A 22336-nucleotide genomic window follows, 5' to 3' on the forward strand; every position below is an offset into this window, starting at 1 on the left:
TGATGGACTTTATAGAAGATTTACCGTCTCAAAATAAATATTTATTAGTCCTTGTGGATTTGTACAGTAGATACTGTTCAACCTATGTTTTAAGAGATAAAAGGACACACTCAGTACTTAACTGTCTGAGAAACTATTTAAGTTGTTTTGGAATTATAAAGTATCTCATAACAGATAATTATTCCGGGTTTAGGTCCCGTGAATTCTCTAAATTTGTCAAAACCCATGGGATAAGTCACCCAACATCTGCAGCTTATAAGAGTAGAGCAAGATCTTATGTAGAATTGTACAACGGTATTTTACAACGCTCATTAAAGACGTTGACAATTGATGACCGGGAACATTGGAGTGACTTGATACCTTTGGTAACATTCTTTCTAAATAATCGTATATTCCACAATGAGACGTTAACACCCTCCCAACTTCAATTTGGGACTTCATTCCTAAGACATGATTTTATGAGACCCGAACAAGAAACCTTGTTCAAAAACAGAAAATAAATATAAAGACATCTTGGATGATGAGATAAATAAGTTTAATGATCGCAGATTGAGAAATTTAAGATTAAGACAGGAAAGAATTAATAAGAATAAAGTCGAGACTAAGCTTAAAACTAATGATTATGTGGTTATTAAAGCATACGGAGACACTATAGGGGTATCTCGTAAACTAAAATCAGTCTATGAAAACATTCCATACAGAATTTTGAGCATTAAATATTTCAATCACATTCTTGAGAATATTTTAGATGGGAGTCAAGTACTCCGAGCTGTAGATGATATAAAAAAGATCGGTATTATAGATAATAATGAAGAAAATTTTAAAAATGTCCCTAAAGAGGTGTTTAAAATGCTAAACGTTTTAACTTATGAAAATATTAAAGAAATATTTGAAAACAAAAAAGATGAAAATCCTAAGATGGATCAAAGGGTGACCCGTTCAAAAAGAATAAATGATATAGAACGTGATAAACAAATGCTTCTTGAAGAATTTTTTAATTTAGACGAGGAAGATTTTGAAGATATTGAAGAGAGGCATGTACGATTTGACATTTAAACACTTTTCGAAAAAGTAAATGCATAGAATATTGAATCATTTATTATGAACCACCCTGCCTGATCACTCTTGATACACTGTTAGAAATGCCATTTTGCAAATTTTCAATATGATTTTATTTCAGGCCAATATAACCAGTATATAGAAGACATTCATTGATATATCGTTTAAAATTTGATGTTTTCTGGTCAGAATGATTTCACTTGAATTCGTCTAAATACTAAAAGAATAAATGATATAGAACGTGATAAACAAATGCTTCTTGAAGAATTTTTTAATTTAGACGAGGAAGATTTTGAAGATATTGAAGAGAGGCATGTACGATTTGACATTTAAACACTTTTCAATAAAAAGTTAATGCATAAAATATTGAATCATTTATTATGAACCACCCTACCTGATCACTCTTGATGGAATTAGAAAAATTGATGATTAAATTTGGCCTTTAAAATTAAGATTATACAGAATGAAATTTGACACCCTATATTCTCCTAGTTTTTAAAGGCCCCTTCTTTTGTTGACAGCTCAATCCCAACTTGCTTACATAAATCGCTCTTATACAGATCTAACGAGCATATACTTTAAATTCACTGACAGTGTAATGTTTACTGTTCTATGTCTGAGTATCAACTGGTATTACAGGCTTACAGCTGTAAACTGTACCGACCCGACATTTACCGTAAAGCTTAACGGGGAGGGGAAAGAAAGCGGTCTTCACTATACAGAAAATCTATATTATAGACAAGGCGTGCCATTATACATAAGCAATTTGAAATTAAGGATGCCATTAATTCTTCTAAAAAGATTTTCACTTTTTGCATTTTATCTTCTCATCAATTGTGATAGAAATTTTAGAAGAAATATGGACCTCATTGGAGGACAATTTGAAAAACAGATGTGAAATTAATAATTAATAATTGATATAGATAAAATAAGAATGAACTATATATTAGATATCAATTGTGATAGAAATTTTGAACGAAATATAAACCTCATTGGAGGACAATTTGAGAAATATATGTAAAATTAATAATTAATAATTGATATGAATAAAATAAGAATGAATAAAATAAGAATGAACTAAATATTAGATATTGATATATCGGGATTCGTGAAACAATATTTTTGCTCTGACATTGTAGGGGTTTTGGGATTAACCAATTTAAACTTTTAGTATCTGATCAATAACAAAAGTTTACAACTAACATATTCCAAGAATTACCCTTTTTCTAGGAGGACGCTCTTAGAAAAGCATATATGTTGACTAATATAAAGCCAATCGACGAGTCTGAGAAACCGTATTGGATAATGTAAGAAATCGAGTCAACAAAGTATCGCAATATGTGAATCCCTAGTATTGTGTACTTTAAGAAAAACGAATTTTAACTGAATCAAAAAGTTGCTTTTCCAATTTTTTGAGATAAAACAAAATTGTGCCTGAGAAGCCTTTTTGTTATTGAAAATGATAATGATTCAGTTTATGGATTATGGAGCAATCCATTTTAGGGAGCAATCCATTTTATTTTTGAGATTAATTTTTTTACGAAGGCTACAATGTGAATATTTGTTTCTGATTATAGGCTAAATATAAAAGTTAAAGAAGTTTTACTTATATGAAAGAATAATGAGTACATTAATAAAAAATATATGTATGGATATATGAAACAGAGCCTGATATTATGAAAAATGAGAATAGATAAAATTATCAATATTTAAATATGAAATTCATTCAACAGCCAATTTTGTTCGTCATAAATGTAATATCCACATCAAATACCAGATGGTATATACAAAACAATGAAAAACATTTAAGAATGGAATATTTTGGATTATAGATTTTTCAAAGTTTACTTTAGTTCTAAACCCATGTCTAGACTGTCTGATTTCACTTCTAGAACATATAAGGTGTAGCTACATAGATACATAGCCAGTTACAAAAGGACCATAAATGGACGCAGAGATATACATAAGTTCTGACATGGAGTCAGATAGTGATATTGAAATTATAGAATTGATACATCCTCAGGTGCAGGATATTATCCCTGTTAATCCCTCAATCATTACTGGACCAGGTCCTCAGGGGAGTCCAGACCATGAAGAAACAGAAGAAACTGAAGAAAATAGAAATGAAGAAAATATTGAGGAAGCAAATGTAGAACTGGGAGAAAGGGACATAGGTAACGAAGAAGAAGAAGAAGAACTGGAAGATGAAGAAGAAACTGAAGATGACGGAGAAAATATTGAATTGGATGAAATGGAGGGAGAGGATCCAGAATGGAAGTCTGTTGGTTCGATCAAAGAGTTAGTATCCAAGTATGGAAATTTGGCATCTATGGAACCGGAACTGAAAAAACATATAAAGGTGGTACGGTCTTGGCTGGCCGATTACTACCTAACCAACAACCAAGTCACCAAATTTGAATGGAATAACTGGTTGAATAGGTATAGACTGGAGAGGTTGGTTCAGAAGATGAATAGAAAAGAAAGAAGGGCGAGAAGAAGAACATAAAAGAGAAATAAGTTTTACTTTGTATTAACGATATTGTGGTTTGTGGTTTAAACATATACCCTTAATTACTAATAATATATATATATATCCTTTATAAATAAATATATGCTAAAAAGAAAATTTTATTCAAATGTTATGTCAAAGGTTAAAAAAAAATCAGAAAGAAATCGTCAAAAAGTTTTATCTACATTTGTCTTTATTCATTTAAATCGATGTCTATGAAATTCATATTATTTAAAGAAGTAGGTGAAGTGTTCACGTTGGGATAAATAGTTATCCATGAAGTATATACCGCTTCATCAGTCTGAGTCTGTTTAGTTACCCCTGAGCGCTTACTCGTCTGAAAAATTAGATTCAAAGTATGTTTCATATTAATCAATAAATCTTAATTAAATATTTAATTAGTAGTATCTAGTAAATTCCTTACCAAATAATAATAAGTGAAACACATGGTCAAGAAATAAACACCAAGAAACACAGACACAGGTATAAGGATCCACAGTATAAAAACCTCTGTTTTCAAGGACTTTGTGTTTACTTGCAAAAAACGTATCTGATCCAAGCCTTGTGTACTTCCATTCCTAAAAATATTTTTTATCATTAAAATTAGATAATCTTGAATAATTAGTCAATCTCTAATTTGAAAACCTGCAAAATCTTAGATATATCTATTTATCTGTATAACTTTCTAGAGTTTTAACTGTTTATCTATATCTAACTATATATCAACTATCTATCTATCTTAAAATGCCCTGTTCATCAATCTTTGTTTACGATTTTCGACTTAAATAACTAACTATTATTCTATAAAACTATCTATTTTTCTGTCCGACTATTCATCTTGAAACTTTATATCTATCTAACTATCTGTCTATCTATCTTAAAACTTTCTAACTGTATAATTTTATACCTAAAAATTTATCTCTATCTCTATCTCTAATTTTCTAACTATCTACATTTCTATCTAACTATATGATTGACTATATAAAGTCATTTATATATATCTATTTGTCTATTTTGTTAAAACTTTTACCCAGAATGAAAGTAGTTGAAATCCTGACTGTCGTTTTGTTGATCCGTATAATAAATCGATTCAGGGTTATAGCCAGTTTCGGTCAACAAGGAAGTTTCATCAGTGTAGTTTGATATTAAATCTGTAGATGCTGGTGTTTCAAACAAAGGTTCTTGACTATCAGAATGATAAAATTCATCGGACGGAAGAGCTTCATGAATGATGTCGTAATCAGTATAATATTCTTCATATACGGGAATTTGCCACTCACGCCCGTCTACTGTTACTAAGACATAGATAATAATAAAACCCAAAATATTCATTTTGATTCAAAAGGTCAATACAAACTGAAGCTCTGCCTTATACAAAATATCAGGACTGTGAAAAATATTGTAAATGAAAAAATGTAGATAATAAAAACTTTTATTGAGAGTATTCTATGTACATCGAACTTTACAATTTATAAAAAAAATAAAAACTCTATATATCACCCTGAATTAATGCTAAATGAGAAAACAATGAGGTTGCAAAAAGATTGTATTTCAATTAAAGTAGAATTATTAATACAAATATAAAAATAAATCTTCTACTTGGAGTATTAACAAAGGAAGTTCGGTTCAACCGTTTCAATCCAAATATTACATTCTCTAAATCTTTTACTTGGGGTAGTATTAAATTTTAGTTCAACCGTTTCAACATTAAATTTAAGTTTATGAACACAGACAACTAAATACAATTTTGTTGATAAAACATTGGGGTATTAATAAAGACAATTTGGTTAAAAAGTTTTAATATTAAGTTTAATTTTATGAACACAGACAACTAATTAAATTTTATTGATAAAATACTGAATAAAAGGGGTTAAAAAGTATGGCGTGTTGCTGAGGAATAACCATGGTCTTCTGATAAAACACGTTGAATAGTGGACATCTCAATATCTCTACACCTAAATAAATATATTTAATCATGAAAACCCCTTCTATTTACTTAAAAAACACCCTTTACTTAAAACTATTACACCCCTAATCCGATAATTAGTTTAAAGAAAGCCGACCTCAAACTAAACGCCAAGAACTGTTTCAACGTTAAAAAACCCGAACATTAGTCTTTATGTAAAACAAAATAATTATATAATTGCGTTTTTAATTAAATTTAAAATAATTAATAATATATGGAATTACAAACTTGTTAAAAATTTAAAATGCAGGGTTAGTAAGAAAACATGAGAAAGTCCTAAAAAGTATATTCACCTTGGAGTAGAAGAAAAAATCTTTGGAGCTTCCGGATCAGTACATGACTGGTAAATGTCTGACATTTCAACAGCTTCTATAAAAATACAAAACATTAATGTCAAATTGTTAATTAATGTTAAATAAATTGCTCTCAATATAAAAAATAACTAAACATTCATAGGAAACTCTAATAATTTTGTATTCACCTGAAGCAGTACAGTAAAACCAGGAATAGTATAGAGCATGTGTAGTTGAGGAACTGGATTTCTTGGTCTTAAAGTACTGGTATTTGGAATACCAATTGGTGAGGAAGACTAAGCCTTGAACTAGTATATAGAGAAAGGAGAGGATAAATATTTCCGGAATCTTCTCAGACCATATCCCTTCACTAGTGCTGTCCATCTTTTCATTCTCAAGGATAGAAGTAGCAGAGAAAATAGGCGTAGAAGTTTTATTTTTAAGCTCTAACCATTTTTGGAGGGCAGCAGCAGCAGACATAATGTCAATATGTCAATAAATAAAAATAGACTAACAATATCGGAACTAAAACTAAACAAAGACACATATTCAAGACAAATCCACAAAAGACAAAAATACTTTGACAATAAATCTGGTTTTAATGGTAAGACGTGTAAGCCCTTTAAAATTCAATATAAGACCCTAAACAGGAATAAAACAATATTTTAACTAAAAATAATTTTTTTTAATAGACAAAAGAAATAAAAAAATTTTTTTACTATACTTTCAAATATGAAAATTAATATATTTATCCCTGTTTTGTGATCGTTGATATTGACCTTGATATTATTGTTTACAAACAAAATTGTACTGCATTAAAATTTAAGGGGAGACTTCAAACAATAACAAAAAAAAAATTAAATAATAAACTTTGGGGTTTTTCTTAGTTTAATGTCTTGTATTTTTTCAGCTGAGAAAATGAATACGGAGAGTCTTTTTTCTAATGTTGCTAATCAAAGGGATTTACACGAATTGAACGAAGATTTGAACAATAGAGACACATGGACACAAGTGTTATATAGACCTGAATGGGAAGATATATTAGAAAGCGATGAAATATTTTGGTCAGACGATGAAAATGTCTTTGTTAGTTCCGATAATATATTAACAATAACTGTTGCGAGTGACTCAGATAGTAACGATAATAAAATATCAGTGTTTGAATCAATTGAAGACCAACAATGTTGGGCGGACAATGAAATAGAATTGGAGTTGTGAATAAACCCTTTTCATATAGAATCAATTCTCTAAACTAAAGCTTCTAAAACTCTGTCTTAAACTTATCAAGAAAAATACCTTGAAACATATATATTGAAGATATGGTAGAGACGAACATACAGGAAAAACTGGGCCGTTATAAAGCGTTGCTAACCCTTTTTATACCCAGCGAGCGCAGCCTAGCTGAGCAAGCCTGTTTTGTAGAAAAAGGGTTTTCAACATAAAAAGAAAGAGTTGCTGCAGATTTTATCAGTACTATGCCCCGTATCCGTTCTATCTCATTCTGTTGAATCTTGTGGAACTTGTTTAACACGGCCAGGCATCGTCTTCCACAGTAGGTCACTTCTGTTAAATAAGATTCTTGTAAATTAAAGGAACTGTTGTATTTACAAGTGAAGTAAACCTCTGTGACAAATATTCAATGAATATTTATGCATAATGCAGTAAATATTGAAAAATCATAAACCCTTCTATCTATCTGTATTTTTTGCTTGTAAACATAACATTAAGTTTAAACGATTCATGCTTTAAATCTTGAATTCCTGGCATTTACCTTGACTTTTGAATTGAAAAATACATCCTTTTTGTCTATATACTTCAACCTTTTTCAATGTACAGTTCTAGAGACTGGTTAACCAGACGTCTAAAAAACTTAGTAAAAACTTACAGTCAATGCCTTATTCCATCGACCAATAGTAGATCAGCATTAGACATATAATCATGAAACCATTTCCATCGACCAATAATGTGATGTACAACCAGAATCGTAACCAATGAAACTATGTAAAATAAATCTTTGTATAGTTAGTATATATATATATGTTTTTACACAAACTGCAACCCTTTGTGATTTAGTATAAATACCATGTAAAATTTATGTATTGCCACTCTTCCATAAGTTATTGTGAAATATACTTCTGACAGTCTATAACATCTTCTAAAAAGTAAGTCAATTTATAAATAACTATCTAAGAGTCATAATTTTTAGTACTTTAGATTATCTAATTGTTGAAGATAAAATGTTAAACTATTAGAACGATCAATATTTAAGGAAGCTATTCTAAGAGAATTCAATTTAGTCTTGAAGAGTTACATTTTAGAATAACTAAGTTAGTTTAAAAATATTATACTTAAAGCACATTAGAGATCAAAAGTACTAAAATTATAATCATAAAATATGTGCATTGTCACAAATGGCAACGTTACTGCAATCGAACCTGCAATTCTTTGATTTGGTTTTTTTGAGTGGGGGGAGTGCTTAGTTTGCACATTACTCACGTTTGTTCTTTTACAAATTTTTGATATATAACATCCATATCTTTTAAACAATTTGTATTGCATTAAAAAACACCCAAATTATAAATATACATAAATAGATACATACAATTTTAGGGAGTATATTTACTCTGTACTGTATATACAGGGTGTCCCACATCATATTAGACCGAGAACGGGTCTAAATTACGATTTTCGGGACTAATTAGAAAATTTCATTAGAATGAATCATTTTGAAAAATAACATAAGTCTTATACAAGAATTTTCTTGGGGAAAATGAAAATTTTTTCGAGTATTAAGGGTTTATTTTGGTGTTAAAGATTGAAGATAATCTAATATGATATGGGACGCTCTGTATATATCTAGTGTCTGGTTTAGAAAGAGAGAGTTTAACCTTAAATTGAGGTTTCAAGGTTTGTAGGTGTAGACCCTATAGCGTATACTAGTTAAAGGGACAGTTCAGCGGTTACAGTCTTATAAAAGTAGAAAGTATACTGTAAAATATGGCGGAAACTAAAACTAGATCTAAGTCGATAGGTAGGGATCCATCACGCTCGTTTAAGTCACTAGATTCTTTCAAGGAGTACTTAGGGAAAGGAAAGAAAGAACAAGAAAAAGTAAAAAATACTGATGACGAACAAGTAGATATAGCCCTTGATTGCAAAATTGAAAAGTTAAGTACATTGGGGGAACTTACCTCAGAACTAGATAAGAAAAGAATAGACGGGGATAATCTTGATAGGATAATGAAAGACCTGTTTAAACAATATACTGATAGCAAAACAATTGATGATCTTGTGTCAGAAAGATTTTTAATGATTAATACATTGAGAAATAACAAAGATTTAGGCCCTCCTGCCAATTTAAAATCTACCAATAAAAAAATAGATCTTGATCGTATGACAAAACTCTGACGAGTTTTTGCCAACATACCGGTGTTTAAAAACGACACCGACTTAACAATACGAGAATTGCTGAATGGTCTAAATGCAATTACTGAAAACTTAGGGTTTGATATGACTGAAACCGAATATGAGTTGATTTTAAATCAAAAACTTTCCCCTAGAATAAAGAATGCAATAAGGGGGTACAAACATGATTCATTAAAGGGTCTAATCGCAAATGTACTAAATATATATGATTGCTCCGAATTCCACCACGAAGCATTCTCTGCTATTGTAAATCAAAAAAGTAAATTTACGAACTTGCATGACTTTACAGAAGAAACTTTGAGACTTTTATCACTCTCTAGAAAGAATTCTGACCAACAATCCCAATTGTTTGTGCATTCAGTGCAGCATATTTTACCTAAACGAGTATTTGAAAAACTTCTCGAATTTTTGGATTCATATGAAATTATCCATAAAGGAAAATATCCTGAACTACCAACACTTGTTGATTTCATTTATAAATTTAAGTCCGAGGTTGATGCGCATATGGCAAAAAATTATAAAGGTCCAAAATATAACTTTGCACAAACTAATGAGTCTGAAGATGAAGATGAAACAAGTGGCAACAATTCGTTTCCGTCCCAAAAATGTTCTATTTGTAATAAAAACAATCATTCTACAGAAAAATGTTTCAAAACAAAACAATGTAAAAACTGTAATTCCATGGGACATATTGAAAGATATTGTAACAGAGAAAAGAAATGTAGTAAATGTAATAAATCTGGACATACTGTTACAAGATCTACACAAAAAACAATTAGAAATATTTTTATACAGAATACACAGACTGGGATTAAAAATTAATTTAGAAAAATCTGATTTTTTTATTAAAGTTCAGTCTGACAATTTTAAACTTTTAGGATTTGAGGTTGAAAAAGGTTGAAGTATATAGACAAAAAGGATGTATTTTTCATTTCAAAAGTCAAGGTAAATGCCAGGAATTCAAGATTTAAAACATGAATCGTTTAAACTTAAGGTTATGTTTACAAGCAAGAAATACAGATAGATAGAAGGGTTTATGACTTATCAATATTTACTGCATTATGCATAAATATTCATTGAATATTTGTCACATTTCTTTAAGGTCAATTTCATTTGAATTCCACAGTTTTGGAAACATGGCGGATACTGGATAGAAAGCATTCTAGATTTTTGTTTGAAAACCGTTCTAAATAATATAGTTTTGTTCTATTTGGTTCAGCTAGAGACTTAAACATACAAGACGAAGAGGGAAAGATTATCATTAAAGTATCCATGCATAAATGTCAATACATTAAGTTTGTACCTAATACTAAGATGAACCCTATTACGACTGGGGGTGGGGTGTCTTCCAACCCCCCCCCCCTTGGTTTCTTCTGAATATCTTAAAAATGACTTGCATTAGAACGCTAAAACTTCAAAGTGAACAAATTTGTTAAAAAAAAAATCTGATGATAGGGAAGGTAAACAGCAGGTCGGTGTTTAAAAAAAATTCAGAACTTGTTAACAGCTTTTAATTAAGCTACAGGACTAAGACTTAAATATTTGAAAAGGCCTTGAAAAAAGGATATATTAACTTGTGTCTTATTTTAATATTTTTCAAAAGTAAAAATAACTATTTTTGAAAAAAAAATTGACATACTTTTTGAACTTTTTAATAATCCTCCCTTACGCACTAACCATTAAAGTTTACACTACCTCCGAGTACACTAACTCCATTTACATTACCTCGTTTACACTACCTCCGTTTACACTACCTCCGAGTACACTACCTCCGTTTAACTACCTCCGTTTACATAACCTACGACTACACTACCGCCGTTTACTTTACCTCCGTTTACACTACCTCCGTTTACACTACCTCCGTTTACACTACCTCCGACTACACTGCCTCCGTTTACATGTTAGATTCATAATATTATCATCTGAAACCTTTCTCTAATATTTAGTGTGGAAAATAAAAATGGTTTAGATTAAGAATATTTGATTCTAACAATTCCTTTATTGTTTCTACAAGAAAATACGCAAAAAAAATCAGTTTATATAAAGCATAACATACATATCTAAATTATAACTGATTAGACAAAACTTTTAAGGGAACCGTAGTCAACTGTACATGCAACTCTATATAATTGGAATGTCACGGTTCCTTTTTAGAAATATTTAACAAGGATCTTCAACAAGACCGCGGGCATTTATACTGATGATCTATAAGCATAAGCGGGCAGCATTTTCTCTCGCTGGTATTGTAGCAGATCTTGTCCTCAGGACATGTTTCGGAGAACTCTGATGAGAGTAGAACTTGAGAAAAAGGTTCTTCTGATACCGATAATCTGTCAATACTAGCACTAGATGCCATTCCGCGCACCTCACATACCTAGGATCAAATATTGTTAGATTACAGTATCAGTAAATTTTTGGACTTTAGAGGTCACAATTTTTGGACTTTAGAGGTCACAATTTTTGTGTTAAATGACGCTGCACATTGATTATTTATTCTTATTAGAAATGGAGAATGTATTCGGTGTACTGTTAGCTAAATCTTTATCCACTGTTTTGATTTTCAGCTTAACCCTCTCTTTTGGATATCCTGGTGCCTACGAACCTATCAGGCGCGTAGTGGAGGGGGGCCGGTACCACTGTGCCCCCCCTTAGAGCTAGAGCCAAGCTCAACTTTTATTAAACAGTAAACTTACATATATATTCAACTTTTTTACTTTTCTTATCAATCGACAATGTCACAATTTGTCCATTTTATGACTATTTCTCAAATTCTTGCTTGTACCTTAATCTTGTTTACAATATTTTGTTCGCGAGGTTTCATTTATAATTATTGGTAAATATGGTCAGATGACAAATAGTCAGCCTTCAGGTAGATTAATATAGATTTTAAACTTTTGTTTTTCTTAACACCGTTTTTTAGGGGGGTGCACATCAACCATTAGGAGGGTGCAAAAAAAATTTCGGCGCGCTTACACGCGCCAAAAGTGCAACCCCCAAGGCTAAACCTCCACTACGCGCCTGGAACCTATAAGAGTTCTCTCATGAATTGCGCGCAACAAATTTGAAGTTTCTCGGCTTCTGATTAGCTGTTCAGATTCTACAATCCACATCTGATTAGCTGTTCAGATTCTACAATCCACATCTGATTAGCTGTTCAGATTCTACAATACACATCTGATTAGCTGTTCAGATTCTACAATACACATCTGATTAGCTGTTCAGATTCTACAATACACAACTGATTGATTAAAATTTAGACAAAGTTGTGTTTGTTACTACAAATAAACCAAGTTGATAATATTAAATGCCTGAAACCCATACTAAGTGTGAAAACTATTCTTAATTGTTGGAAGCAAAATGCATGAAAATCAGTTGATTCGTATTTAGCAATCTTTTATTGGATATTGTGGCTCCTGATTGGATGATGATTAAAGTATCTTTATAAACATCCTAAAAGGGATTGATTTATTTCGTCAAACCAGAAAATTTACGGATTGGTGTTTCATAAAGTTCTGACCTCAACGAGCAAATTGCAAATTTTTAACTTGCTATTATTTCCGAAAATTCCAGCAAAAAATATTTCCTCTTACCTCTGATATATAATCCTCAAAATCTTTCTTACATCTCCATAAAGTGAACTCATCATCATAGTTGCAATGGTTACTGATCATATCTTTATCCGAGGTATAAACCGTCTCAGAACAGTTGTATGATATCGAACCATAGGATTGAACCCTCTGCTCATAACAAGTCCAGTTTCCATCCTGGGTATCACATGTCACACTTACATTGTCTGGTCCACCATCAAATAAAATTTCAATAGATTCTCCCAGGATGGATAATGGAAGGGAGAAAAGTACTATTAGTTCCCACATGGTTTAGGAGCACACGAAGTAAACGTCTTTACTCCTGTAAAACCTGATTTATACTTAGAGTGAATAGGATCCTGGTGCTGTCTTCTAATTGAATTACAGGGTAAAAAGAAACATATATAATTCAAAGAATTGATTAAACAAAAATTACTTTATAAATATTCTGTTTTTAACATTTTTATTTCTAGATTTTCAAAATTATAAGCTTAGAAAAACATTTTGAAGTTAACTCACCTATATTTTACTTGCTAACTTACAAAATAACTTTCTTGTGTTCTAAGTAAAACCTAAAACTAGTTTTATCTAGCTCTGACCAAACCTGAAATTACAGAATATTTCTGTCCACTTCTCTGTTGAAACTCGAGTTAAAGGGACTGTAGAACTAATTTAAGATGCCCTTCAGTAAAATAATGTTGATGTCAAACTCTCAACCGTACCCTTTAAACTCTCAACCGTACCCTTTAAACTCTCAACCGTACCCTTTAAACTCTCAACCGTACCCTTTAAACTCTCAACCGTACCCTTTAAAACTTTAAATCATTTAATATCCTTTTTCAACAATATATCATGTTTCTTAAAAAAAGGTGTCTTGTATTCTATAAAGGTATGCTGTATCCTATAAAGGTATGCTGTATCCTATAAAGGTATCCTGTGTCCTATAAAGGTATCCTGTATCCTATAATGGTATCCGTATTATGTAAAGGTATCCTGTATCCTATAAAGGTAGCGTGTATCCTACAAAGGTATCCTGTATCCTTTAAAGATATCTTGTATCCTATAAAGGTATCATGTATCTTATGAAGGTATCCTGTAATGTAAACAGGTATCCTGTTTCCTATAAAGGTATCCTGAATCATATAAAGTATCCTGTATCCTATGAAGGTATCCTGTATCCTATAAAGGTATCCTGTATCCTTTAAAGGTATTCCGTATCCTATAAAGGTATCCTGTATCCTATAAAAGTATCCACTATCCTTCACAGGTATACTGTATCCTATAAAAGTATTAAATATCCTGTACCATATCATACTGTATCATACTTACCCTACAAAGTATTACTATATCCTATAGTATTTTTCATCTTATATCCACAAAGTTAAAACCTGATGATATTTACATATATAGAGGTGTTTAATCCTCCCTAGTTTTATACTTCTCCAAACTTACTAAGTCGAAGAACTAAAACTAAAGAACAAGAGATTGGAGCTAAACCTATATTTATTTCAAACATGTTCAAGGTTGTCAGGCAACATTTAAACGATAATTTTATTACCAGAAAAAGTTAAATTCTAACTTTTGTTAGACATCAAAATTTTGTTATTCTGTTGCTGGAAATCTTTATTATCCAACTCATCATCTTTTATTTTTTCATTGTCATGAAGATTATAATCAAAGATTAATAACAACACAGATAAAACACTAGATGTCGTCTTGTCAAGATTTGGGAGTTTTTTCGTTGAATTACAAGAGACAGAGCATGCGCTGCCTGCGCGGAACTCCTTTGGGCTTCTGCCTTAGGGTTATTGTAAACAAAAAAAACCCTAAATCTTGAAAAGACAACCTCTAGTGTTCTATCTGTGTTTTTATTAATCTCTAGTTACAATGGGTCCATTCTCTTTTTAACCTTTTTTTTTGTATGCAGCTTTGCCTGAAAACTAAGGTTTCACTGTAAAAGTCAATCTTATGAGAATTTTAGCTAAGAACATTCCCATAGTTCTACCGAGTACCCCAATCAAAATTTGAGGAAAATCGGTCAAAGGGAACAAATATAGAAAGTAGAAACAGAGAAATTACTACTTTATATATAAATAAATAGATATATTCAAGTATAATGATCACTTTGGGGTTGATTTATCATTCTTGGTTCAAAGCATAAAAAAAGAATTGGGGTTATTAATTTTTACATACTGTGTCGTAACATCCCTTCAAGGAACATATAATCAATACTTAGAAAATATCTTTCAATGTTAAATTTTTAACTATTATCTCAGTGATTTTATTTGTGTACAGTGTAACGTACAGTACAGTAACAGTGTACAGTATACAATACATCATATATCAACAATATTTGGGACATTTATATCGTCTTCCCAATTTTATAAGGGAGCAGCATTTTTTAAATCTTTTATTGTAGCATATTTTGTCTGCAGGACAGGATGATGAGAACTCTGCTGACAGAAGTATGCTACCAGATGCTCCTGAGGACACAGTCAAAGCTTCTGCTCCAACTCCACAAACTGATGTAACAGGACGGCATCTAGTTTCCAAGAGCTCCTTGAGATCTAGCGTAGGACAGTCCCATTGTGCATACTCATCCTGGTATTCACAAAACAGATTTATATTATCAAAATTAGATTTATAAACTGACTCCTCACAACTGTATCCAACACCACAATATTCAGGTTCAGATTGTTCAAAACAATTCCACTCCCCGCCCTCTTGTTCACATTTAACAGTTATTATTGCAGGTCCAGGAAGGATATTTACCATCACGTTATCTCCAAAGGTTAGAGCAACTAGAAAGTAAATCAGGAAAATGAGTTTACGCATAGTTTTAGAGTTGTTAGGAAGCACGTCTTTACTCTATGATATCCTGCTACCAGTACCTACTAATCTAGTATTTAAACCGTAAAGTTGGAAACTGGCCCCGACCGTCTTATACGCCTTGTTGCTATACGTAGCGGTTTCTATACGTTGGATTTCTATAAGGTTTGACTTCCGTCTTATCTTCACATCTAAATCATTTGAAAGGACTGTTAACGTTATTTCAAGTCACAGCAGAACCCTTTAACCTCAATCTGAGTAAAAATGACGGAACATAGTTGCCGCTTTAAAAATCTAAAAAGAGATCAGTGTAGTCAATTTCCTCCCTTGTTTTTGCTAAAATAGATCCGCAAGTCACTATACGATCTTATCTTCCTTGCATAACTTTAGTTCAATAAGGAGTTTAAAAGGGTTCCGTCTCAAGTTTTGCAGTGATTCTTTAATTTACTCGAAATTATTTTGACCGTCCCCCATACATATTACACATATTATACATATTATACATATCATACATATTGTATTACATGTTTGTGAAACATATATTAAATCTTCACTATAACAATGGAGGGGGGGGGGGGGCAAAGCTCCATGGTTTCTTTTAATCTATAATTCCATATTAGTGCGTTGATGTGTATAATAATTCTAGAGCTCTCATATACATCTAGCCCACACCATTAATATAATTCTCACAATGTGTTACTCTGTAATTATGGAGTCTACCCCCGCCCCCCTCCCCTCCCCTCTAATACCATTCAGACAATTATTGTACTTTCTTTAAGAAAGCACAAGGCGACCCTTTCACATAACTCAATTATTAAAGGGGAGGGGTCATTAATCTTATTCCTAATCCCATAAAGGGATTGTAAACGTAATTTCAAGTGAACCTTTTCGGAACATATTCTGGTTTAGGGACGATTACTTGAATTCATATCAATGTCAATTAACACGCATCTACACACTTACTTAAATGGTATGGTAAAATATAAATAAAATAGAAAACAAAAAAATACTGTTCTTTTATAATTTTGAAATTATTTTGTTCTTTCGATATAGAGTTAACAAGAAATCCTGTGGCCGAATTTAAAGAATTTGAGCGGCGGTTTAAATTTAAGCCGCGGTTTAAATATGGTTGGTTCCACTTAAAATTGCATCAAATGTTTCAAGATTTAAACCGGCGCTTAATTTAAACCGGGTTTTGGCGGATTTAAACCGCGGCTCAAATTCTTTAAATTCCATCTCTGGATAATGTTTTTTTCACAATGCGGGAAAGTAAATCAACTTTATACTCTAATTTAGCAAATAAAATAGGGAAATTAAGATTTAAAATAATTTAGTGTTAGAAATGGGCCAAGTGTTAGTTTCGGAACTAATGTCCCCTGGATTTTAAAAACTCATTATTTTCAATTGTGGCTTCCAAGGATGTAATGCAAGGAAAGTTATTTCAGAATTGTACACATCTGTTGTACTAGTGTACTGTCTCTGGGCTCTAATAGCGTTTTCTTTAAGTTCGATGTTAAAAAACGTTAAAAATATATATTTGCATAACTCTCAGTTTTATATTATTTCATCAGCACCTTTAAACCTTTAAAACTAGAAAATATTTGGTTGAGAAATCATGCAAGGTTCTAGTTAGAACTTTAATTATTCAAGTGAACACGAATATTCTTTGAGCTCCTTGTCTATGATCAAAGATGGATTTATAAAAGTATCAAATTATGCAGAGAGTTCAAAAACTTGCCAAAAGCTGCAAAATCCTGTTTTAAATACCCTAAATCCCGTTCTCTTAATCTTTATATCCACTGTGGACACTTTTGTTTTTCTGCTTAATCCTCTGTTTTGGATAATCCTGCTGCAGATTACGACCAATGAGTTCTCTACTTGATTGCGAGCAAAAATTTTCGACTTTTTATTGGCTGTTTGGTTTCTGCAAACAGCATTATTATTAGTTAAGCTTGAGGCACCTTCAAGAGTATTAAATGCAGATAAAAAAAGAGGAGATCAAGCATTGATCTTGATAGCCATGCAACACAAGAATTTCCAGCTCTGAACACATAATTTTTTCATTCCATATTTGTTCAACCTGATGTCGTAACCTTCGATAACTTATAATTTCTGCTGGTCCAAATAGTCAAAGTTTATAACTGAAGGATGAAAGGGTACTGTTGTGAATTGTGTATTAAACTCTTTAAATGAAGAGTTACTTACGCCGTCATTCTCATTTTATGCTGTTAAAAAATAAACAAAAAAACAAGGACGGTTAGAGAAAAGATTGATAAATAATTTTGAAAAACAATGATTTCATGGTTTCTGAATCTACCTGTCTCTAATAAGACCGCTAAGCTCATGGGAGGAAAATCCTTGACATTTGAATTTCTTCCATTTGTCGGAGTCGGAGGGATAAATAGTTGAGATTAGTGAGCTTTCCTTACAGAACTCTTTTTCTTTATCTAGTCCATATATTTCTTTTTATAACAAATATATTTCTTTAACAACAGAGGATTATAAATGAGTTGTAATTGGTAGGAGGTTCAGGGGTAGCAGGGGGGTGGGATATAGGGATATTATGGTTTCTCTAGTATCATGGGTTCTACGGGGATATCATGGTTCCTATAGTATCCTGGGTTCGACAGTGATATAATGGTTTCTCTATTATCCCGGTTTTTATTATGATACCTTGGTTACTTTAGTATCCTGGGTGTATCATGCTTCTTAGTTGTATCATGGTTCTTCGTTCCAGTATCCTAGATTTTACAATCTGGGATCTACATTCCACAATGATTTTATTATTTCTTTAATATCCTTTAGATTCATAATGAAACCCTGTATTTCTTTGGTAATCTATGTCTTGCTTATACCTGGGTTTTACATACTTTTGGTCCCCTCTGATATTTTCTGGTTCTAGTGTGCAGTAAATATAAATTAGAAACTAAAAATGTTCTTCATCAGTATATTTCTAATCCTGGTTTAATTAAGAAACTCTAAGTATATTGCTGCTGCCGGAGAAGAAAGAATGAAAGAAAACTGTCCTCAGCTCTACTCATTAATATTCTGCACTGTGCTCATGGTATCCTGGGGGTCCAGGCCACTCCAGACACAGGACCAGGAATAGGATTAGAGGGTTCAAGAAATCAGAAGTAAGGTTCAAGATTCAAGAATATATGGATAAAAGAAAAAAGAGTTAAAGATACAGGAGGTATGATTACAGGGTTCTAGAATACAGAGATATACAGTACTAGCCTTTCAAGACACTTCGCGCCCATCTTCTTTTTCAATTGTGAACATGTTATCTTTGTAAAACAAAATTGTAAAACAAAAACAAACAAAAAATGAATTTTGTTAGAGGCAAATTTTTGAAAATTCGATCATCCATAAACCATCCCTAGCGTCACTTGAGGTCCTACAAAACATTTGGGCCCGATCGGTTCAGCGGTTTTGACGTTTATTGGATACAAACAAACAGACAGACAATCAAAGTATATATATATACTAAAGGGTTCTTGGATACAGGAGATAGGATTACATGATTCCAGGATATAGGAGTTAGGATTACTGTCCAGGATAAAAGAGGTAGTATTACGGGGTTCCAGGATACAGGAGCTAGGATGATAGGATTACTGGGCTACAGAATACTGGGTTCCAGGATACAGGGGATAGAATTACGGGGTTCAAGGATACAGGAGCTAGGATACCTGGGTTCCAGGATACAGGAGATAGAATTACGGGGTTCCAGGATACAGGAGATAGGATACCTGGGTTCCAGGATATAGGAGATAGATTTACTACAGAATAAAGAGGATAATTACAAGATTTTGTTTAATTCAAGAATAAAATTGAGGAGAAAGAAACTAGTCGAAACTAAACCAAAGGAAACTTTATTTCTTCTCTGAAGTTTGACTAAAATAATTCTAGAATGCTCTTTCTATTTCAAGGATTTTGGTTTGTTTACTTTACATTGAGAGAATTTGACGAAACTAGAAGATTCACATCTTGTTAGTGGAACCAGAGGATATTTTATCCTATATTCTGCATCCTGTATCCTGTATCCTGTAACCTGGTTCACATCTTGTCAGTGGAACCACAGGGATATTTTATCCTGTAAACTGTATCCTGTATCCTGGTTCAAATCTTCTTAGTGAAACCAGAGGTTTATTTTATCCTGTATTCTATTTCCCGGATATTTTATCATGCATCCTGCATCCAATATCCTGAATATTTTGGCATGCATCCTATATCCTGGATATTTTATCATGCATCCTGTATCCAATATCCTGAATATTTGATCAAAAATCCTGTATCCTGTAACCTGGAAATTTTATCATGCATCCTATATCCTGGATATTTTATCATGCATCCTGTATCCAATATTCTGAATATTTTATGAAGAATTCTGTATCCTGTATCCATGATATTTTATCAAGAATATTGTATCTTATATCTTGGATATTTATCAAGAATCCTGTATCCTTGATATTTATCTATAGTCCTGTATCCTATATTCTATATCCTGGATATGTTATCATGCATCCTGAATCCTATTTCCTGGATATTTTTGCAAGAATCGTGTATCCTGTATCCTGTGTCCTGAATCCTATTTCCTGTATCCTGTATCCTGTATCCTGTATCCTGTATCCTGTATCCTGTATTACCTTATATCCTGTATCCTGTATTACCTTATATCCTGTATCCTTTATTACCTTATATCCTGTATCCTGTATTACCTTCTATCCTCTATCCTGTATTACCTTATATCCTGTATTTATCTTGATGACTCCGGGAAGAAAATAAGGTTGACGACGGGAAAAACCTTTCTCTATTTCCAGTTCTATTCTGCAGAGATTTTATCTTATAAAAGCTTTTCTTTTTGCGTCTCCTTGATCTATCCTTGCAGTCTTCATCTATATCTTTTACATAAACATTATCCGCAACCTGTAGTTTCATAATCAAAGACGATCTTTCGAATACAGTAATACACAGTAAACATAGATGATATATGTAAGGGAAAGGGAACTGTCGATTTTAACAAAAAAAAATGCAATCTGTCAATATGATGAGATTAATTTGTTAATGTTTCATGTAAACCAAAATACACATGAAAGAAATTAATTAGTTTTTCTTTTACACTCCACAGTCCAAACTCTACACTCTACACTGTACACTCTACACTCTACTCTCTACACTCTACAATCTACAATCTACACTCTACACTCTACAATATACAATATACACTCTACACTCAGCACCCATCTGTGGACAAGGACCTGAAAGCAACAACACTCTACACTCAGCATAGTACACTCTACACTCCACACTTTACAATAAACAATCTACTATCTACACTCTACACTCTACACTCTACACTCTACACTCTACACTCTACACTCTACACTCTACACTCTACACTCTACACTCTACACTCTACACTCTACAATCTACACTGTACACTATACACTCTACACTCTACACTCTACACTCAGCACCCATCTGTGGACAAAAACCTGAAAGCAACAAAATGAATAATTATTGGATTTCATCTTCTGAATATTGAATGTCCATTAATCCAATAATCGAAGAAAAACATATAATATTGATATGGGACTAATAATAACACTTCACAACAATATAATCTACAAGGTGATGAAAATCAATAATCATTAAAGGGACTGTAAAGGAAAAATGAAAATAGACCATTTTCAACAAAAACGCAACCAATCAAAAAATGACTATATCCCACAGGAGCCTTAGAATCTCAGATTTGCTCCTGTCATAAGTTTTTTTAATTTTTATTTTGCATTTTTAATAAATATAATTAATAATATTATTACGCATAGCCTGTATAGTCCGTTTTACATCGCCAGTAGTATTGTTGTAACGTGTCTCTGTCTGCATATCACGTGACCAGTATACTGCTCTGTCATTGGTGAAAGTTCTGATGACGTAATATTGACTATACAGGCTATAAATAACAATATTATCAATAATTTTTAATTTCCTATTTTATAATGCTGTAAGTTATTCCGAGCTCCTAGATCTTCAATCTTTTTTGTTGTTAATTATATCATACTATAGAATTTTTCCGGGTGGTTCCTTCTCTGGGATAAAAGAAAGGCAGTGGTACAATAAATATTTTGCAATTTATTTCATATCGTAAAGGTTAGCCATTACGTCAGCAGAAAAGATTTAATTTTCACCTAAATAAAATTTGACATCTCACATCATCTCATGGATTTTAACTTTCGAAGATACTGTTATATATCAATAAAAATGCAAAAAGGGAGATATATTTCACTTCAAGAAAGACAAAACTAATAAGGACTCATTCATTCGATATTAAACGATCTACAGTACACATAATTTATTAAGAGTAAAATACAAACTGAATGCTATACTAATGATAGAAAATATTGTTGAAGATGAGAAGATAGAGCTGCAGATCTCGTAGCCGTTCTCGTACTTCAAGCTGAGATGGTTGATCACCAACTAACTCATCTTCCGAGCATCAGTAAACCTGCCGGGTTGAGTTGGAAACCCTGTGGGTCAACGTCCGTTCTACCCTCGCTACTAGCACCCAAACTAGCGTCAGGTAGATAGGTTTAGAATTAGGTTTACAAAACAATATGACGCAAATTGTTCCAAAAATCCACTACTGCTACTGCTACTGCCATGTTTC

At 32.1% G+C, this 22336-nt stretch overlaps 2 protein-coding genes and 2 long non-coding RNA genes across 4 annotated transcripts; 1 reads left to right on the forward strand and 3 right to left on the reverse strand.

Annotated features, from left to right (window-relative positions):
* Nucleotides 1–3781: 3781 nt before the first annotated feature.
* On the reverse strand, nucleotides 3782–4984 carry LOC111696143 (uncharacterized). The gene is made up of 3 exons (XR_002764011.1): nucleotides 4599–4984; nucleotides 3993–4146; nucleotides 3782–3905 (listed from the first exon to the last, which is right to left on the reverse strand). It is a non-coding gene; the product is annotated as an uncharacterized LOC111696143 (long non-coding RNA).
* Nucleotides 4985–5403: 419 nt separating this feature from the next.
* On the reverse strand, nucleotides 5404–6441 carry LOC111696141 (uncharacterized). The gene is made up of 3 exons (XM_023465696.1): nucleotides 6016–6441; nucleotides 5828–5903; nucleotides 5404–5523 (listed from the first exon to the last, which is right to left on the reverse strand). Exons 1-3 carry the CDS (start codon nucleotides 6305–6307, stop codon nucleotides 5439–5441), a joined length of 453 nt encoding a protein of 150 aa, XP_023321464.1. The 5' UTR covers nucleotides 6308–6441; the 3' UTR covers nucleotides 5404–5438.
* Nucleotides 6442–11232: 4791 nt separating this feature from the next.
* On the reverse strand, nucleotides 11233–13185 carry LOC111696137 (uncharacterized). The gene is made up of 2 exons (XM_023465692.1): nucleotides 12844–13185; nucleotides 11233–11627 (listed from the first exon to the last, which is right to left on the reverse strand). The coding sequence occupies exons 1-2, from the start codon at nucleotides 13126–13128 to the stop codon at nucleotides 11427–11429; spliced, it is 486 nt and encodes a 161-aa protein (XP_023321460.1). The 5' UTR covers nucleotides 13129–13185; the 3' UTR covers nucleotides 11233–11426.
* A 2257-nt stretch (nucleotides 13186–15442) lies between these two features.
* On the forward strand, nucleotides 15443–20302 carry LOC111696138 (uncharacterized). The gene is made up of 3 exons (XR_002764010.1): nucleotides 15443–15527; nucleotides 15594–15631; nucleotides 18643–20302. It is a non-coding gene; the product is annotated as an uncharacterized LOC111696138 (long non-coding RNA).
* The last annotated feature ends 2034 nt before the right edge of the window (nucleotides 20303–22336 follow it).

This window comes from Eurytemora carolleeae, unplaced genomic scaffold, assembly GCF_000591075.1.
Source record: "Eurytemora carolleeae unplaced genomic scaffold, Eaff_2.0 scaffold188, whole genome shotgun sequence".
Lineage (NCBI taxonomy): Eukaryota > Metazoa > Arthropoda > Copepoda > Calanoida > Temoridae > Eurytemora > Eurytemora carolleeae.